The sequence below is a fragment of the Clytia hemisphaerica genome, unplaced genomic scaffold (genome assembly GCF_902728285.1).
Source record: "Clytia hemisphaerica strain Z4C2 unplaced genomic scaffold, Clytia hemisphaerica genome assembly, whole genome shotgun sequence".
NCBI classification, from domain to species: Eukaryota; Metazoa; Cnidaria; class Hydrozoa; order Leptothecata; family Clytiidae; genus Clytia; species Clytia hemisphaerica.
The window spans coordinates 2,152,870-2,172,195 of NW_027103851.1; the positions used below are offsets into that span (position 1 = coordinate 2,152,870).

Genomic DNA, 19,326 nt, shown 5'->3' on the forward strand with positions numbered 1-19,326 from the left:
TATACAAATCATCGTCCAGAAAAGTCAGTTGTTCGTAGGCTCTTTCATAAGCTTATATGCAGCAGGATTATGAGACGACCCTTCCGGTATAGAATCCAACAATTATTACCTTTTGTCAAGTCATAGAATTAGTTTTTAATATTATTTTTGCAGGTTAAGATTCAGAAGCATGCAACATTTGAAGCAGAAGTTCAAGCTCACTCCTACATGATGGAGTCAATTGAAAAGACTGGAAATGAAATGGTGGATGATGCCCATTATGCCTCTGACTTTGTCAAGGTACAATTTAGCAAAAATTATGAAATCAAATTTGAATTTTCTTTTGTGATAGTAAAATGGTTTTAGGTTGTAATTTGATTTTTAACAGCATCAATCTTGATATTTTCCTGGGTATTGCTCAATCGAGTTTCACTTGCGGCTTTGAATTCTTTCAGGAATCCCTGAATTCCAATTTTAGTTTGGCTATTTAGGTTGAAATTGGCAGAAATATTTGTTAGTAATATTTATTATGTTTTCATTGTCATTCTAGCAAAGAATTGAGGAGTTAAAACGGTTATGGCAGCAGCTATTGGAAAGTCTCAAGATCAAGGGGCAAATGCTAGTTTTCACTCAAAAGAGAGTTAACTTTTATTTGGAAATCAATGAAATGATGTCATGGATTTCAGCAAAAGAGACAATTTTGATGACCAAAGATGAATATCAAGACTTTGATCATGTAGAACTACTTCAGAAAAAGTTTGATGATTTTCAAAAGGTGCTAGTAGCTTTCATGGTGCTTTATTTTAAACAAGCATTCTTTAAAATTGTATCATTATGTTTCCTTTTATGAGCAACAAATCTAAAATGAACTCTTCTTCAAAATAAGAAGTAAATTGCCATCTAGCTACTAGATTTTTTTCCCAACTATGACTTTATTGTATTCTCATTAGGACTTGGCTGCTAATGAAGCTAGACTTGGAGACATTAACAATCATTGTGAAAAATTGAATGAAGAAGGACATCCTGACATTGAAGAAATCAAAGTGAAATGTGGGGTGAGCTGAGCAAAATAACCTGTTGTTTTTAGGAGCTGTTGATATTTCTTTCAAAATAATTATGGGTGTTTTTTTCTCTATGTTATTTTTTAGAATTGTTTTCATACAAATAATTATGGCTTGTTACCTACAGGTTCTTTTCATTATCACAATAAAAAGATAATAATTGAGAGAGATTTTTATAAAGAAAAAATCCATTTATTTAGTCTATTGAATAATTGATTAAGGACTAGATTAGAATGAGTAATAAAAATATCTCACAAAATCTCTATTTGATTGATAAAATGAATAACAATGAAAACCCTTTTATTTCAATTCCTTTCTACTTCCTCTTTTAGGAATTGAATGAAGCCTGGAACAATCTAAAGATTCATGCTGAGGCTAAAAAACAAGAGCTTAATGATGCCTACAATGTCTATCACTTCTACAGGTCAGTTTTTTGTACTGACCTCAATCACAATTTTTTTCTTTTGAAATATAAACTATCCAGAAAAATATATAGGTAGCAGATGGAATTAGGGCTTGCACAAATTGTGCAATATCAATAACTCCTGTATTGACATAACAAATATATCCTAAAAGAAATTTAAGATGATATATCAGTAGGTTGTCTACCCTTGATTAGGAGATAATTAGGTCTGCAAATACTTCTGTTTATATTTTCCATTAACCGACATATCAAAATACTTGGATAAATACCCAATTTTCAAATCTATAACCTAGATTTTTTTTGCACAAGCTGGTAGAAAGGAAGGTCATTGTCTGATTTGACTGCAAAAATTCTCATCATAGTTTATGATTGTAATGGAAGTGAAATGTGGGGCAACAAACAATATCACAGCTTTGTCTACTTTTACAGCTTGTTCTTCAGCCTTTGTTGCTATTACTTTGATTCCTTTGAATTTGTTTATCATTCTATCTTTGATGCAAGAGAAAAAATTAAAAACCTTGTTCTTTTACAAGCTGGTTTTGACATTGGCTTTTGCAGATTCGCTTACTGGGCTTCTTGCTTGCCCATCTTCAATCAGCAACCATTTAAAAGAATCCTTGGACATCCCTTTGAGCAACTTGGAAATTTATTTACAACACACAACACTTTTGTTTACTGACGCTGTTGCACTAATTACACTGACCTTTCTTAGCTTTGATAGACTGTTTTGCATCATTTACCCTGTGAAATATTTCAATGGACTTTCTCAAAGATTTCATACCTTCATTTTGATATTACCTTGGCCTTTGGCAGCAGCACTCGTAGCACCTACTTACATGATATTCAAATTCATTAAGCAACTTGTATTTTTCACGGCCATCAATATCTCATTTGCAATGATGAGTTTAGTTGGTACAATGTTTGCCACTCGCTATTCATTATATCATCGAAGTAATGTACATGTGTCGTCAGACTGTAACTGCAATATAAAATTACCACGAGGAAAAGAAAGTATTGCAACATTGAATAAAGCCCAAACCACAATCACAACCACGTTTTTGAGAATGATTGTCGTCTTTATTATATCATATGTACCTATGGCAATAACGGTTGTTTACATGAATGTCTGTGAAGACTGTGATTGTACCTTGATTCATATTATGAGGGATGTTTCAATCATATCATTACTTTCTAGCTCTGCTTTAAGACCTATCACTTTCATCTTGAATTTGAAAGTTTTAAAAAGGAAATTTTCCAAGAAGTTTTGTCATTTTTTTGTGTTCAGAAGAAGACCAAGATCAAGAACAAAAACATTGGAGATTTTTGTAATTGAACCCACAAAAACTTGAACTTGTAAAAGTTGTTTGAAGAAAGATATTGAGAGAATTATGGTGTTTGTACAATAAAGATGGATTGTATATTAATTTTCTTTTAGATAAATATAAAGAAGAGTTAGAAGTTAAAAAATGTTTCCTTTTTCCATTTGGATTGTAAAATGAACTTTTCAATGTTTGAAATCCATTTTTGCTTTCACCTTTTCATTCAATACATCAGGATTAAAAAAAATTGATGGCGGTGAAAAGTGCAGCTCATCTCCATTTAGACAAATGAAGTATTAGTACATAAACAAACTGATACTTTTTATATTCTTTAGTGAAGCCTATGAAACGGTCAACTGGATCAGTGAGAAGAAAGCTGCCATTCTACCAGATGTTGGCAATGATTTATCATCAGTGGCTGCATTGCAACGTAAACATGATGCATTGGAACGAGACTTGGCTGCTCTTAGTGATAAGGTATGCTACTATCACCTTTTTGTTCTTTCAATCAGTGATATTATAAGAAATTTATTTTGTTTTCTTTGGATTGCAATAAATGACATTATCTATAGCAAACATATAAAAATGATTGATTTTAAAATGTTAATGATTTTATCTAATTATCTCTTAGGTTGTTAGCCTTAATGAAGAAGCCATCTCCTTGAAAGAGAGGTACCCAGCAGAAGAGGATCCCATAACTGCCAAAGAAGTAGAGCTCAATGAATCTTGGGATGAATTGCAAGTTCTTGTATGTTTACATTTGTTATCCACCGATATTTTAAAAATGTTGATGAACCATTTATTTCTCGTAAAAGCAACTACTCTGTATACTTGTACATTGCTTTTGCGATGATTTGATTGTTTTTTCCTGGTGGTTGTTGTGTTCTTGGAAAACTTATCTGGTAAAACTTAGCTTTATAATAATTTTTTCTCTTTTTTCTCAGTTTGATTTTTGTCCCCTAAATTAATGAAAGGTAGAAAAGGTATAGAAAGGAATTTTAATAATTCCACATATGACACTTTAAATTAGACCAGAATTCATTTTTCAGTCTTGGGTTATTTTGAGAGCAAAACATTCTATCTAGTTATTCTTCACTTCCCTTAACAGGCCAAGAAGAGGAAGATTGATTTGGGAGACTCGTATAACTACCAAAAGTTCTTGGTTGAGGAAAGGTAATAATTTTCCTAAATTTTACACTCCATTATAGAAGTGACATCATAATCGTTTTCCGTCTCAGTTAGAAATGGTTATTTAGCAAGAAATAGTGATTTTATTCTCTAGAATAATTCCATCAGAAAGAAATCTTGTATTAAAACTGTGTTTATGGCTGATTTTACATTTTGGTTTTAGATAGATATGAACCTGTGGGTATCATTCTATACCAAAATATCTCTATAAAGAAATTTTCCGTCTCACAGAAAAAAACTGCTTTGACCACTGGTTGTAAAAATACCATCTAAACAAATTTTGTTTTAGTATAGAAATTCATTTTCGCCAAATACTCAAAGTAATATAACACTTTTCCTCAAATTTCATCTCTAGTGATTATCTTGCATTTGTCGATGAAATGGTCATGTTAATGTCAAACAGTGAAGTTGCCAAGGATGACACAAGTATTGAAGCCTTACATGAAAGACACTCTGAGCATAAGGTAATAATATTCATTTTTCATGAATTAACACAAAGTCTTTGTTGCAACTGTGAACAGTGTATTGTTTTATTGTTTTGCTCTCATCATTCTTAACTCAAGCTTGAGCTAAATGACATTGACAAAAAACTTAGGAGCAGTTTGGAATCTTTCCTTGGGGAACAGTATCTGGATTTTTTTTTTTTTTAACTTTCATTTTTATTGGGCCACCAAATAATTTTAGCTATTCTGAAGTTGAGTATAAGATGTTCTTTTGATATTAAGATATTAAATTGAACTGGAGTTTGCAAGATTTGCACATTTTATCCATAAAATCTTTAAGAACCAAGTCTTATGGTTTCTATATCTACATTCCAGGGTTACATTGATGCGTCAGAAGATGGATTTGATGCCACCATTGCTCTTGGAAACCTTATGATCCAAGATGATTATACCGAAAAGGATGAAATTGCGGAAAAAGCTGGTAATCTGAATGCCAAGAGGGAAGAAATGATTGCTATCTGGGAACAAAAGAAACTTGAGTATGATGAACGCTCAGAATTACAAGCTTTCAATCGTGATATCGAACAAATGGAAGTCATTATGGTCAAACAAGAGGTATGAGTTTTTTACTTTTTCTAATTGATAATGTAGATTGATATTATATCTGTATGTCAGATTTGATAACTGGTAGCATGGACTGAGATATGTTGTCCAAAACAAACAGTGACTTTTTATAGGATTTTTAATGTCAAATAATCAAACTTTTGCCTGATTGCCAATTAATTTGAGCTAATAATAACCATTGCATTACTTAGAAAATCTTACCATAGTTTCTAGCCGCTACAACGAAGTCTTAAATTTTTTACCTCTCTCTTTGGCCAAAATAACTATAACAGTGTTATAAGCTAAAGTTTCTGTTAAAAAATGATTTTTCAACAGATTTTGTAAGGGAGATTAGGGAGGGCAGTTATCATTCAGGGGGTCTTAGGTACTACGGGGTTTTAGGTACTTAGTGGTCTTGACCCCTCCAAAAGTTATGCTTACATTGACTTTAGAAAAAATGTGTTATCGATTTCTCTTTACAAGTACTTTAGCAGGGGGGGTCAGTGTACTAGAAGGCGGCATGTATGTGTACTACAAGGTATTTTTCAAAACTTGACACCCACCCACCCCTGAAGTACACCATACTACATGGAAAAATCCTAAAACCACCCCATACTCCTATTTACTACCGGGTAGTACCTGGAAAAAAACCAAAACTATCCCATACCCCCTATTTACTACCGGGTACTACCTGGAAAAAATCGGGAAATCTTTCCAAAAATCTGGAAAATAGAGAAACTTTTTCCCGAAAACCGGAAAATCGGGTAAACATTTTCCCAAAAATCGGGAAATCAGGGAAACTTTTTTTCGGAAAATTGGGAAATCGGGAAATCAGGAAAACTTTTTTCCAAAAATTGGAAAAACAGGAAAATTTTTCTCAAAAATTCAAAATGCGTGAGAAATCAAACTTTTCAAAAATTGCGTGAGACCATGTAAAAAATACGCGAGTCTCACACCCAATGCGTGATAATTGGCACCTCTGATGTTCGAATGTTTGAATTAGAATGTTCAAATGTTTACATTGACTCGATAAACCTTCATTTCAGTGGGATCTGATAGGATTTCAATTCATTCAAAGAAGTTTGGAAGAATGATTTTGGACAAACTTGGCTTGATCAATTTATAATAGAACAACTTTATATTTCTATTTTAGCAGATAATATCTGAACCTTTTTGTTTCCATACTGTTAACATCGATTTTGGACCCAACACCCCTATTTTGGTACACAGGTAGTTAAAATCAAAATCAATTTTGGACCCAACACCCCATTTATAGTACACAGGTAGTACATGAAATTTTTTTTTCTCAAACACCCACCCACCCCAGGATACATGCCACCTTCTGGTACACTGACCCCCCTGACTTTAGTATTGATATTTTGCTTTCTAGAATTTTCTTTGCTGTGAACCAAATGCTGATTCAGTAGATGGTGCTGACAACCTGAACAAAAAACAAGATGACTTTGAGAATGTTTTCCTGGCTCAAGAAGATAAGATTAAGGTAAGGAGGGTCTTATGTTTCATCTATTATTTGAGATTGACATTATAGATTCTTTTATTTTTGGCAGTTTCTTACAAAACACACAACTTAACGACCAACGAGATTCAAATGTTTTGAAATTGAAAGCTCGAAAATCTAGTAAAAATAAAGGTAGAAATAAGATAGAAAATAACACAGATCTCAAATCCAGACACACTTCCACGGAAAATCTGTGAGCAGTTCGCCTGTCTATTCAGGGGGGGGGTCGGTAGTAAAATCTCAGACATAATGACGTTTACTACGGTGGTGGTGTGACGAAAAATTGAGAAAGAAATTTTACTACCCAGGGTAGTTGAGTACTAAAATGGGTGGTATCTATGTGTTAAATGTTGAAAAAATTTTACTACCTGGGTAGTTAAAACTGGTAAAATTAGCAAATTTTAGCTATTTTTGTAATTCTCTTAATTTTTTGGATGACTTTTCTGAAAAAATCTGAAAATTTTTACAATTTGAAAACATTTTCTGTTGGAAAGTTATTTGCTGCAAACAAAAAATTCTCGAAATTTTTTGTCAATATAAAAAGACTTTAATTCTAAGGGCAAAACATTAATTTTTGCACTAAGTAAAAATGTGTCACAGAAATAATCATTTTTCAGCTTTTTTTGTAAAATCAGTCCCAAAAGTAGCCAAAAAATAGGTGGTCTCCATGAATAATTGTCCCAAAAACTTTTACTACTAGGGTAGTAAAATACCTCTTCCAAGAGTGTGGGTGGTGGTATGTAAAAATTCGTAAAAATCCTTTTACTACTCATATATGTCTCAGATTTTACTACCGACCCCCCCCCCTGGTCTATTGTGTGAATGAATATGATATTTGTGATTGACAGAGACGAGGACAATAATGACTTGTTTTTTTAGGCTATCAATGAATTTGCTGACAAATTGAAAGGAAAGAACCACTATGCTGCTGAAGAGATTCGAGCGAAACAAGAACAGGTTTATTATCAATTATGAAACTACTTTCAAAATTTAGGTCTTTTTTAAGCAAAAAATTTCGTCCCCAGTGAGAATGATACCCTTAAATTTCAGACATCCCCCCCGATTCAACTTTCCTTTCATCCCCATTTGAAATTCAATGTAAAAGATTTCACTTCAAAACCATCCCCCTTTGGATTTTTTACCTATCTCCATTGGGACTGCAGTAGAAATTTTTACTCCCACTGTGGAAAAATGTTCCACCCTAACACAATCCTTCCTTCTTCTACAGATGGTCAACAAGAGAAAAGCCATCGAAGAACAATCTCAAAGCCGTAAAATGAAATTAGGTGATTCAGCACACTACTTCCAATTTGATCGTGAAGTTGAAGAAACTAAAGCATGGCTTGATGAGAAAATGAAAACAGCGAATGATGAATCTTACAAGGTATTTCAGTCCAAGATTTGTTTGTCTATTTTACAAACTTCACTAGTTACCACTATATTAAGCTTATAGATCCCCTTATAAATTATTTTCCTCTTTGGCACGCCTTTTTATAAACGAAGGTAAAATTTTTAGTGAAATTCTTTAATTATTAATGAAATTCTTCTTTATGAAACCTCTTTAGGAACTGACGCTTTTTAACCAGTAAAAGTGATCTATAACACGGAGTTCCTGACCATAATGTATACTGTATAATTGTTTGTGTTAAAAAATCTCCGTGAAATGTAAACGTGATTCTAAAATTCATATTCCAAATATTACCCTTGCCTTCAGGACCCCATAAACCTACCTGGTAAACTTCAAAAACACAAAGCCTTTGTTTCTGAAGTCGAAGCTAATGAGAGTCGAATTGAGAATGTCAAGGCTAAAGGAGATGAATTGATCCAGGCTAATCATTATGCCGCTGAAGACATTCAGAATCAAATTGATGACATGATGTTGAGATGGGGTGATTTGAAAGTCAAAGCTGATGAAAAAGGTTTGAGAATAAATGGATCTTTGATTGTTGTATTTGAAGCAATGCATCTATAATTAACACCTTTTTAGTAAATGAGTATGTAGTCTTATTAGCGAAAGGATGTCTTTAGACACATTAATTTTATTGACTGACTTCATAGTTCTCCAATTACAAATTCAACTACAATGCACATGGTTTCTGCCCCCTCCCTTAAAATAAAGGGGGAGAAAAAAAATTGCCTTTTAAAAAAGGGGGGATTTTTCTGGATTTTTGTCATTTTTTTAAAATAAGGGGGATTCTTTATCAAGGGCTGCAAGAATCTATCAAAACAAGATAAAAGGGGGGACTAAAATATATTATTGGTTTTATTGATAATCATTTTCTTTGTCTAATAATATCTTCTTTCCCGTTTCCTGCTCACAATCTCATGCCCACTATTTTGCAGACCATGCTATATCGAAAGTTATGTGTCTTAGAGCAACCTTTAACAGACCAAATCAAACCATAAAAACTATTATTTTCCCCAATTAGATGACGTTTAAAGGTGTTTTGAGGGTGTAAAAAGTGGAAAAATTTCTTCGTCACCCAACCATGGCCGACATTTTTCTCCTAAATCTTGCCCCCCCACTTAAATGGCTCGCCGGGGCCCATGAATCTGCATCCTCTCTTCTCTCTTTCCCTCTATTGTAAAAATTGTTTGCTGAAGGGTACAAAGATTTTCTTGAAATAGTTGGTCGACATCAATCATCTTTGAAATTAATGATCTTTGACATTTTCAGCAGAGACTTATTTTTACAAGTTCTGTCACATCCAAAATCAATGTCATATAAGCATGAAATCTTACTTGTGTTTTACTGCCTAAATTATCTACTTGGGAAGACCACTTGCTTGACCTAACTTAAACTAGAACTACAATCAGAAAACATTCCCAGTTCAAATCTACCCAATATAATGTTGATTGCATTGATATCAAACCAATCGTTGTACTTTGTTATCGTCAAACTCTAAAAATAAAAATCTGATGGGGGACTCCTCTTTTTTTTCATTTTAAGGGGGGACATTCTAACAAGGGGACCGTGAATACTTTGTGCAGGTTATGGCCGGATTTTGCTTCCTTTTGCTCGTACGAAATTGCCGACAAAATTAGCGTACACACGTAGATTTTCTGAGCTGATAGGATTCGTCTCCCAGTCCCAAAGGCAATCCTATTTTTCTAAATCTAACAAACATAAATTGCTCATTTGAAGAGTTCGCAAACTACTGATAATTGTAACTGTCATTTTTTTTGAAATTATGTTAAAACAAAATGCTATGCTATATTAATTTCATTCATTTTTTTACTAGGTGAAAAGTTAGTAGAAGCAAATCAAGAGCAACAGTTCAACCGAGGTGTTGAGGATGTCGAGTTATGGTTGGCTGAAACTGAAAGTCAACTAGAATCCACTGACATTGGAAAGGTGACATTTTATTCTCACTGTTTTTGTTTTATTCTATATGGTCATTAATTTAACAAGTCGCAATTTCAGTTTGATTCAGTATAAAGATTTTTATAGATTTTAGTAGCCAAGTTGCTTGTGATGTTCTTCATTTATTGATGATAAAATGTCCTATCCAAGCAGAGGTAAACTTGCCTGCGTCTTAGAAAAATTCCGGTTTTTATTTTTCTAGGATTTAATGAGTGTCAAGAACTTACAAAAGAAGCAAAGCTTATTGGAGAACGATATCAACGCACATGCTGTAAGATGCTTCTCTGGTTTCTTGAGCTCGATAGATAGGCAGGCCATTTCGAGGACGCAAGAATCATGAAAATCTGAACTTTAGGCATGGCAAAACCAATTGCCTTTTTGAAATAAATTCCAAAGTTATACAAGCTTTTTCTTATCCTTAACAAGTTCAAATTCATTAACAAACCCGGGGGGTACTAGGGTTGGTAAATGAGGGGTATGTGCGGACTGGACCTCCGAAAACCGACCCTTAGAGAGACTAATTTTTGCTGAAAAGGTGACCCTTAGAGAGACTTTTTGAATTTTTTTTTTTCGATTTTTGAAAAAAGTCATACCCTTAGAGAGACTTTATTACAATTTTTTCTCTGGAAATCAAAAAGTTTCCTCAATCTTGAATTTTCCGACCCTTAGAGAGACTAATTTAAAACTTTCTGATTTTTCTGACCCTTAGAGAGACTTTGAAAGGTGAAAAAACCGACCCTTACCGTCCGCACATACCCATCATCCATTTTTGCCTAAAATCTTCTCACTTTTTGATAAAAACTTGTTGTTCAATGTTTTCCAATTTTAGGATCGAATCAATGCCATATCTGACAAAGCCGATGATCTGATTAACAAAGGACATTTCAACGCTGATCCAATCAAAGCCAAGAGAGATGGTTTGGTTGAGCGGTATGACAAAACTTTACTTCTGCTGCTTTTCATCGATTGCATTCTCAAATATAACGTCTTAGAAGAATATTTTATTTAGACATGTAGACATGCATTCTACGTCAATGAATTTTGAAATAAACCGTAGATACTTGGTTTCTGAGGTGACGGGCATGGTCGAGCTATTTAAAGAGAGACTCGTCTTTATCATAACTGGTCCCAGGAGGCTGTTTTTTGGTCATGTTATTTTTTGTGAGCCGGACAGAAACTAAATTGCTTTTTGATGTATTTCTAACCCCATAGTAAATCCAGATGAGATGGAGTTTTTATAAGATACTTTAATAATTGGTTATTTGAAGTAATAAAAATGACGCGTTTATTAGAAGAAGTAAAAGATTGTTTTATTACTGGTTAACGACCAACCAAATCAAATAAGAGCTTGTAAAAACTCCATCTCGTCCCAGTAAACCTAATTGGAAAGAGACGCTTTAATGAGATTCTAATTAACCATTCTTTTTCTCAAGGTACCACAATCTTTCTGAACCAGTCAATAAGCGTAAACAGATGTTGGAGGATGCCAAGAATTACCAACAATTTCTTCACGATGTCGAAGATGAAGAGAGTTGGATCCGTGAGAAGGAACCAATCGCATCATCGCTACATACTGGTATGAATCGACACTAGTCGATAATTTAAAAATCAGTACGTACTTTTCATCAGATGATGAAAAACTTAATTTACTGTTTTGATTGAAAATTTATTCTCTTCTCTTTCCAGGCAGAGATTTGATCGGAGCACAAAATCTTCTAAAAAAGCATCAAGTACTCGTGGTAAATATTCTTTTCTTTTGATTTATACAAATCTCTCATGGATTTACTTCTTGTACCTTTTGATAGTGATTTGATAGTAATTCGTGATTACCTTTTTTTACAAAAAAACAGATTTGTACGAACCAATTTTTTCACATTTACTAGCTGATGATTGTCTAAAGACATGAAACTTATTACATGAATTCTACAAAGATGAAATAGTTGTTTTTGTCTTGATGATTAAAATTTATACGATTAGGATCTTTAACCGTTTCAACTTAAGAAATTATCCTTTTTATAAATGCGTTGTTGTTCTTTTCTAGAGTGAATTATCAAGTCATCAACCTCACATCGAAAGTGTTTGCGAGTCAGGCAATGCTATGGTTGAAAAAGGTGAATATAAAATCTCACAGGAGACATTTACTATGAATGTAAAAATATTACTATGAATAAAGCTTACTAAGGCTCTACTACATGCTAATCCCATAGATTTATAAAGCCTAAAGGGCTAGATGTCGTAGCCCAAAGGGCTAGATGTCGTGCTTCGGCTGAAAAGTGTGCCGTGGTTAGGTAGGGAATCCTACCTAGGTCACGTGACATTACAATGGAATTTCAGCGCTTGACCAATCAGAAGCTTCGCGTGTTTTCGAAAACAATAGCAACAATATTTTTTCCGATATTCAATTCTTTTTGCCTGCGATGGCTTAAAGCACGACATCTAGCCCTTCGGGCTTTATAAATCTGTACTAATCCATGGGCTAGTAACCTAAAAAATTGCCCTTCAGCTAAGAAATTCAACGTTTATAAGATTTAAAACTCAAACTTTCAGTATAGTCAAGTAAAAGCGAGTGGCCTTAAATCTTTTTCATTTCCCATGGTATAGGTAGGAATTTCTCATTCTTTTGTTTTACGTTTTCAGGTCACTTTGCCAGTCCTGATATTGAAGAGAAAGTTGAAGATCTCAACAATGAATGGAAAGAACTACTGGTAAGCATGTTCGCTGATTTATTAGGTATTCTACAATCGAAAGTCAAGAATGTTAAGACTGTCTTTTCGAAAATAACTGACGGTTGATCTGTCCATTGTGTTCTAAAGCTCTGTTATATCATACTAAAAAAGCGCATCGTGTCAAACTTTGACCTATCGGCTAACGACTAAGTTTAGATATTCGGACATTGGAGTTTCTGGTAGAAATTACTTTTTCAACACATGTCTCCCCTTACTGCTAATTTTGATGTCTTAGTCCTAGTCTAACTTTTTTCCCTATGAAGGGGAATTTTCCCCTTTTTTCACACAAATGCTGGATTAAAATTAAAATTTACCGCCAGATTTTCACAAAATGTACCACTGGAGAATAAAAAGAAATCTCTAGATTCACTCCGTCATAGAAAATACGGCACACCTTTTAAAGGCTTCACTTTTTCTTGCCTGAGAAAGATTCGTTTCTAGTTCTTCGGGCTTCTATTTCATAGTTTTTCACCATCCATTGATTTTAAAAATGATAACATTTTTTCACAGGCGAAAGCGGAGATTCGTGATACAGATTTGAAGGAAGCAGTGAAGACACATCAGTACATGGCTGATGCTTATGATGCTGAAGTGTGGATGAACGAAAAAGAACCACTCGTCACTAACCCTGATTATGGGAGAGATGAAGATACTGCTCAGGTATGAGATAAATTCTGTGTTTTGTGTGACCTAAAGCGCTCGAGTATGAGTAAACGTTTTTTGAAGCCTTTGGATGTTCTTAATTCTTACGAGTTTCAAGTCTATCATGTTCTTAACATGTTCTTGTTTTCAAAAACTGCTCTACGAGTGAATTGTGTTTATTGCGTGGCCTGAACCGCTTGAGAAAGTAGTGTTTTAGTGGCAAATGTCATAAAAAGGTCATAAAACGAGGACCTAACCGAAACTAAACTTGAGCAGCCAGCTCCACATGAATTGCCTTTTATACGTTTGTTTATACGTTAAGGTAATTAATTTTAGCGGGAGTGAATTTTCGCGGTTTTGCCCTATTTCGAACACATTTCTTTTCTTTTGCTAGGGGTATTTCAAATGTTTTGAAAAATGGCCAGCTTTGTAATTCGCAGGTTCTAGTGTTCGCGGTTTTGCTAAGAAACCGCAAAAAAAGTGAAAATTAGTCCCCTTAAGGTATTTATGCTTAACTTGATTACCTTAAAGTAATAGCAAACACAGGACTTCCTTCTATCGAGTTAATCTCATAACCGATCACCATTGCTAAGGCATACGATGATCTGAAAAGTTTATCCAGCGGAAATTTACAAAACCGTGTTCGGCGCGGTCTGGGAAAAACTATTACATTTGACCAGATACTGGTATCCGATTGGCCCGCAGTTTTCAAAATTTATTTATCATTTTATAGGAAACAACTTTTTGTAAGAACTTAAGTAGCAAAAACCTCTATATCTTTTGAAGTATTGAAAATTTTCCAAGAATTTTTCCAAATGATATCAGGCAATTGTACATGGAACAATCTGAATCTTCACCTGCCAAAAAATGCGAAATTTTTTGCTGCTGGAATGCCCTTTGAGCACGTGAAAATATCATGGCTACAAAACCGGAAACAGTATCATTTAATTTGGAGTTTTTAGGCCTTTTCAACCCAAAAAATACTTTCCAGAACTTAGAGTTTATCTTCCAAATCTATTAAAAAGTTCTCATGAAAGGTTTTTGAAGTCTGATTGCAAAAAGTATGCAACCCAAAAAACTGATCATCGAAACCGCTTAAAAAAGCTCAACAAACATTAAATTTCACCAATATTTTATCCAAAAAGAGTATCCAAATATCCAACAATACAAACAGAGCCTAAACTAGTCAACCTCTTGATGTTTGAATCAATTTTTTTGTCGGTTGAATGCCTGGCAGACATTTTGCACACGTTAAGTTATAATTATTGTGATAAAATGCTTCATTCCTCCTAATAATCAAGCAGATAGCAAGAGAGAAGTAATCACTACATAAGAGAACATACCTTTAATAATTTGGTAGGTGTTTGAGCCTTCATCTTAAACAAAAATAAGAAAACATCCAAGCAAAATCAGTTGTACAAAATACAACTTTCAAAACAGTCTTTCAAAGCTTTTAGGTCAATAAGTATGAGCAGCCACTTCTGTGTCTGTACGTCAGAGCTACACTAAAATAAATAAACAACATTTGAAACATTGAACTTTCCTTTATAAGTCTCAAAATCCATAAAAAATCAAAACATTGACCAAGAGCCAAAACGTGAATTTCAAAATCGATAAATTTTATGCGAATGCCCGCGATTGAATCGTGAAAAGTACTCTGAAATTTCAGAGTGTCGGCCATCAAAGAAAACCCGAGAAACTTCGCAGGTCTTCTTGCAGAACTATTCCCTTTAGAGCGCATGCGTGGAATGCGTTGAGCACGAAGAGCTACTTGGAGGTTACTATCGAGTCTGCAATATTCTGCCTACTTTTCTGCTGTACGATCCTCCTACGATTAAATTATTCTTCATATATTTCAATGGATGATAACATTACTTTGAATATTTTACCTTTCAGGCGATGCGAAACAAGCATTTTGCAGTGATGCAAGATATTGAAGCATACAAGACTGTCATTACCAGCTTACGTGAACAAAGTGTCGAGTGCGTGGTAAGTTATGCAATCTGATAGTCTATACTAGTCTTTTAATTGACTCTCTGGTGATCTAAATAACAATGTATTGATTTCCAAGCCAGTAATGGTTAGATACATAGCTTTTGAAAAAGTAAATTTCAAAACGTATTTGACACAGTGCAAAGTACACAAATGACCAAACAAAACTCTTGATGAGACTGAAATATTACTTTTTATTATTAGTCTGTAAAAAGTTAATCGAGACTAATAGGTTTACCGATATTTTCTTTACCTAAAATTTACAAACTAGTGAACTATGTATCATTGTTTAGAAGTTGGTGCACTTTGCACCATTGTTTTTGCCTTGTATCTTCATTGTCAACTTTCGTTCTTAGCCGTTACATTCCATGGATATTTCTGACAAAGAAGTTGTAGAAGTCATCCATCCATACGAAGAAAGTAACCCACGTGAAATCTCCGTTCAAAAAGGACAAATCTTAACCTTGCTTAACAGTGCTAATCCCAATTGGTGGAAAGTTGAAAGTGACGATCGCCAAGGCTTTGTACCTGCTGCTAATGTCAAGAAAGTGGATGCTAAGAAAGCTTCTCAAGATTTGTTGGCTAGTATTCCAGAGTCTGAAACTATATTGGATCGTCAACGCAAGATTGATCAAAAGTAAGATTCTCTACATCCTTTTGTGTTTTATTTGGAAAAAGTTTTAATTTTGTCCTAAAGGCTGTGGGGTGGGTTTAAAGGCCTAACCAAGCAAAACGACTCACCGCGTTTGGCTTGGCAGGCTAAACGCAGAAATTTAAAGCCAATTTTATGGGTTAACTTGTTCTAAAGGCTGTGGGGTGGGTTTAAAGTCCTAACCTAGCAAAATGACTCACCGCGTTTGGCTTGGCAGGGTAAACGCGGAAATTTAAAGTCACAACTTTATAAGGATTTGGCCCGTTTAATAAAATCAAATTTATTTTCCGTGTGAAACGTTTATCTATATGTTGTTTTTTTTACTGTATACCAAAGCATTTTATTGGACGATTCGGTCGATTCACAAGTCAGAAAACTATTTTCTTTTCCGGTCTTAAAGGTACGCTGATTTGATTGGCAAAGCTGAGGAGCGTCATAACAAACTTGAAGAGTCTATCAAGAAGAATGCAATGTTGAGAGAAGCCAAGGAAATCGAATCTTGGATGACCGACTGTGTAAGTCATCAACCTCTTGTTTTAAAAACATGCAACAACGACTCTTGTTTTTTCTCCTTTAAACGAACAAAATTTATGGAAGCTTCGTTCGTAGCGTGAGCGTAATGTCTGGTTCCATATCTTCCATACTATTTTTGGATCATGTAAACTCTAAGCAATCAAACTCTTGAATCGCCACGACATAGGACCAACTAAGAAAAATATACTCTAAAACTTCTTAATGACAGATTTTGAGATCTTGACTCTTTGGAGTAAAAATGAATTTATGTATAAATAAATGATGTACAGGAAAAAAAGTATTGATGCCTTAGTTGAGATTTTTTCTCGCCACTCTTTCCACGGCATAATAGCTTGTTCTTTGTGGAAAAAGGACCCTTTATTACTGTGTGTTTTTTTATGATGAATATCTAATTAATTTTTGTTTTATTTTTACCCAGGATGCAATCGTGACATCAACGGAGATAGGCGAAGATATGGATGGCATTGAACTTCAACAGAAGGAGTATGACGAATTCAAGAAGGACATGCAAGTTCAAGAAGAACGTATTGCCAAACTTCAACAATTGTGTCTTCAACTCAAAGAAGAGAAATCGAGTGAACATGAAAAAGTGCAAGAAATCTTAACGGTAAAATTACGACTTTTTGTAGTCTAGTAAGCTAGACGACTATCTAACAAAGTAGAAATAAAGCAAAAAGTAATGGAGAGAACAATTTTAGTTTATGCAAACTAAATCCATCCCGTATAACAATAATCGTATTATCACATAACGCCTATACTACTGTATTACATGCACTATAAACGACTCCAGTCTAGACTTTTTGTAAAAAATTAGACTTTTGAAAGCAGCGTTTTGCAGCTTAAAGATGTCTCAAGAGCAGCATGCTTTTTTCCATTGTTAAACGGGTGATAACGGTGGAGATGCCTATTCTAGTAATTGTTAGAGTTCGGCTGGCACCACAATATACTTTATGAGTAGCGGTATATAGAAGGGTGAACTGTTAAAAAAGTTACCCGCTTTGACATCCGCGGAGTACAGACGTGTCAAAATTTTTGGCGCTTAAAACACAACACACCTAGTTTCTCGAGCCAAATTTTGTTTTAAATATGTCTATCACAACAAGAAAGCAAAAGAATGACATTGCTGATATTATTGCTGAGATTCCTGATGATTATCCCACCCAACTGCAGACTCAAGATCCACCACCAAAGGAAGGAGATACATCAGTTGTTGATGGGGAAGTATATTATTCTACCTCCAAGTCTTTTTTGATTTGGATCCCACACGAGAGATAACTTTGGAAATGATTTATTATGAGATGAGAATTATCAAACATGACATTGCTCAAAAGATCAAAGATACTAAGGATGAGATCATCATTAAACTTCAAAACGAAAACCTAGCTATGAAAGCAGAAATTGACACTTTGAGGCAAGATTTAGATTCAAAGTCCTTGATTATTGATGATCTCAAATCTGAATTGAAAAATATCTCAAGTGACTTATGTAAAAATGACGACATGATACAACTTGAAAGGGAATCTGCTGAGCTTCAACAATATACAAGACGAAATAACATTGAAATAGCTGGTATCCCTGATTACGTTAAACAACAGGATCTAGAGGCAAAAGTTATTGAAGTCGCTAAAGCTGTTGACATTACAATCTCTTCACAGGATATTGAAGCCTGTCATCGACTCACTCAAAACAAAAATCAAAACGGACCAAAACGTACTATTGTCAGATTCGTAAACAGAAAATTTGCAGAAAAATTCATCAAAAAAGGAAAGGAATTCAAAAAGAGAGAAGTTTTGTCAAAAGTGAATCTTTCTAACACGTTGTATATTAACAATAACCTTTGCAGTTATTATCGATATCTTTGGGGAAAAGTGAAATCACTCTATAATAAGAATGCAATTGAGTCGTTTTGGGTCTTTAATGGGACAATTAACGTGCGTTTTGCTGACAATAACAATGAAGTAATGAAAGTAACACATCTGAATGACTTGATTGAATCTTTTCCTGATTATAAAGACATTTTCTATTCTTAAAAAGTAGATAATTCCCTGATTTTTGTTACGCATTTCTTTCTATTGTGATAGAGTATTCTCTTATTGATATTATATGACACTAGTTTTGGCTCGGGAAACATCCCTTTGAACTTTGAGACACAAGATTAACAATTCTTCAAGCATGCAAAGTGCGAAGTGCACTGTTTGCCTAAAAAAAATCTCTAGAACCACTCAAATTTTTCATTTTTGTCCAAAATGTGAGGGACGATCCCATGCAAAGTGCCTCGGCGTTGAACCAAAATTTGTGAAAAACATCTGGCTCTGTAAACTCTGCAGGCAAGACGCTTTACCTAATTTTGAAACTGAGGATAAACTACCTATTGGTAAAGACATAAGTCATCTAAAATCCTATTTTAAACATCTCAACTCAAAATCTAATCATTTTTCTAACTTTGATTCTCAAGTCGACGATCAAGAAGACGATATAACTTATGATGATCATGTATCTCACTTTAATTGCAAATATTATAGTACTCAAGAATTTTCTTCTCTGCCTCTTAAGAAAAAATCTTTTTCTGCTTTCCATCTAAATATCTGTTCTTTGGAAAAACACCATGACAATCTTACAACTTTACTTTCTGATCTTAATCATAATTTCAGTATTCTCGGTATCACTGAAACAAGGCTCCATTCTAAAATTGAAGATACCGAACTTTCCATCAGCGGCTTCAATACTTTTGATACTCCAGCAGTCTCCACTGCTGGGGGTACTGCCCTTTTTATTTCTAAATCTCTTAAAGGCAAACCTCGTGAGGATCTTCAAAATTTTATTAATTCTAACAGCGGCAATCTTGAAGGTGGATGCTGAGATTGTTTTGAAGAATCGAAA

At 34.2% G+C, this 19,326-nt stretch overlaps 2 protein-coding genes across 3 annotated transcripts in view; both read left to right on the top strand.

Annotated features, from left to right (window-relative positions):
- Positions 1 to 19,326, top strand: part of LOC136807786 (spectrin alpha chain, non-erythrocytic 1-like) — a 49,370-nt gene that overhangs the window by 2,555 nt on the left and 27,489 nt on the right. For both annotated transcript variants that reach the window (XM_067064411.1, XM_067064410.1), the window contains exons 2-26: positions 154 to 279; positions 530 to 754; positions 930 to 1,034; positions 1,373 to 1,464; positions 3,119 to 3,260; positions 3,415 to 3,531; positions 3,892 to 3,956; positions 4,327 to 4,435; positions 4,790 to 5,029; positions 6,408 to 6,518; positions 7,416 to 7,493; positions 7,765 to 7,920; positions 8,251 to 8,455; positions 9,779 to 9,891; positions 10,103 to 10,171; positions 10,730 to 10,830; positions 11,334 to 11,476; positions 11,587 to 11,639; positions 11,942 to 12,011; positions 12,538 to 12,605; positions 13,137 to 13,286; positions 15,165 to 15,257; positions 15,617 to 15,897; positions 16,313 to 16,427; positions 16,865 to 17,053. In XM_067064411.1, the coding sequence (XP_066920512.1) occupies positions 154 to 279; positions 530 to 754; positions 930 to 1,034; positions 1,373 to 1,464; positions 3,119 to 3,260; positions 3,415 to 3,531; positions 3,892 to 3,956; positions 4,327 to 4,435; positions 4,790 to 5,029; positions 6,408 to 6,518; positions 7,416 to 7,493; positions 7,765 to 7,920; positions 8,251 to 8,455; positions 9,779 to 9,891; positions 10,103 to 10,171; positions 10,730 to 10,830; positions 11,334 to 11,476; positions 11,587 to 11,639; positions 11,942 to 12,011; positions 12,538 to 12,605; positions 13,137 to 13,286; positions 15,165 to 15,257; positions 15,617 to 15,897; positions 16,313 to 16,427; positions 16,865 to 17,053 (3,216 nt within the window). The remainder of the gene's footprint in view (positions 1 to 153; positions 280 to 529; positions 755 to 929; positions 1,035 to 1,372; positions 1,465 to 3,118; positions 3,261 to 3,414; positions 3,532 to 3,891; positions 3,957 to 4,326; positions 4,436 to 4,789; positions 5,030 to 6,407; positions 6,519 to 7,415; positions 7,494 to 7,764; positions 7,921 to 8,250; positions 8,456 to 9,778; positions 9,892 to 10,102; positions 10,172 to 10,729; positions 10,831 to 11,333; positions 11,477 to 11,586; positions 11,640 to 11,941; positions 12,012 to 12,537; positions 12,606 to 13,136; positions 13,287 to 15,164; positions 15,258 to 15,616; positions 15,898 to 16,312; positions 16,428 to 16,864; positions 17,054 to 19,326) is intronic.
- Positions 1,784 to 2,851, top strand: LOC136807787 (uncharacterized). Its single transcript, XM_067064412.1, has one exon. The coding sequence runs from the start codon at positions 1,830 to 1,832 to the stop codon at positions 2,811 to 2,813; it is 984 nt and encodes a 327-aa protein (XP_066920513.1). The 5' UTR covers positions 1,784 to 1,829; the 3' UTR covers positions 2,814 to 2,851.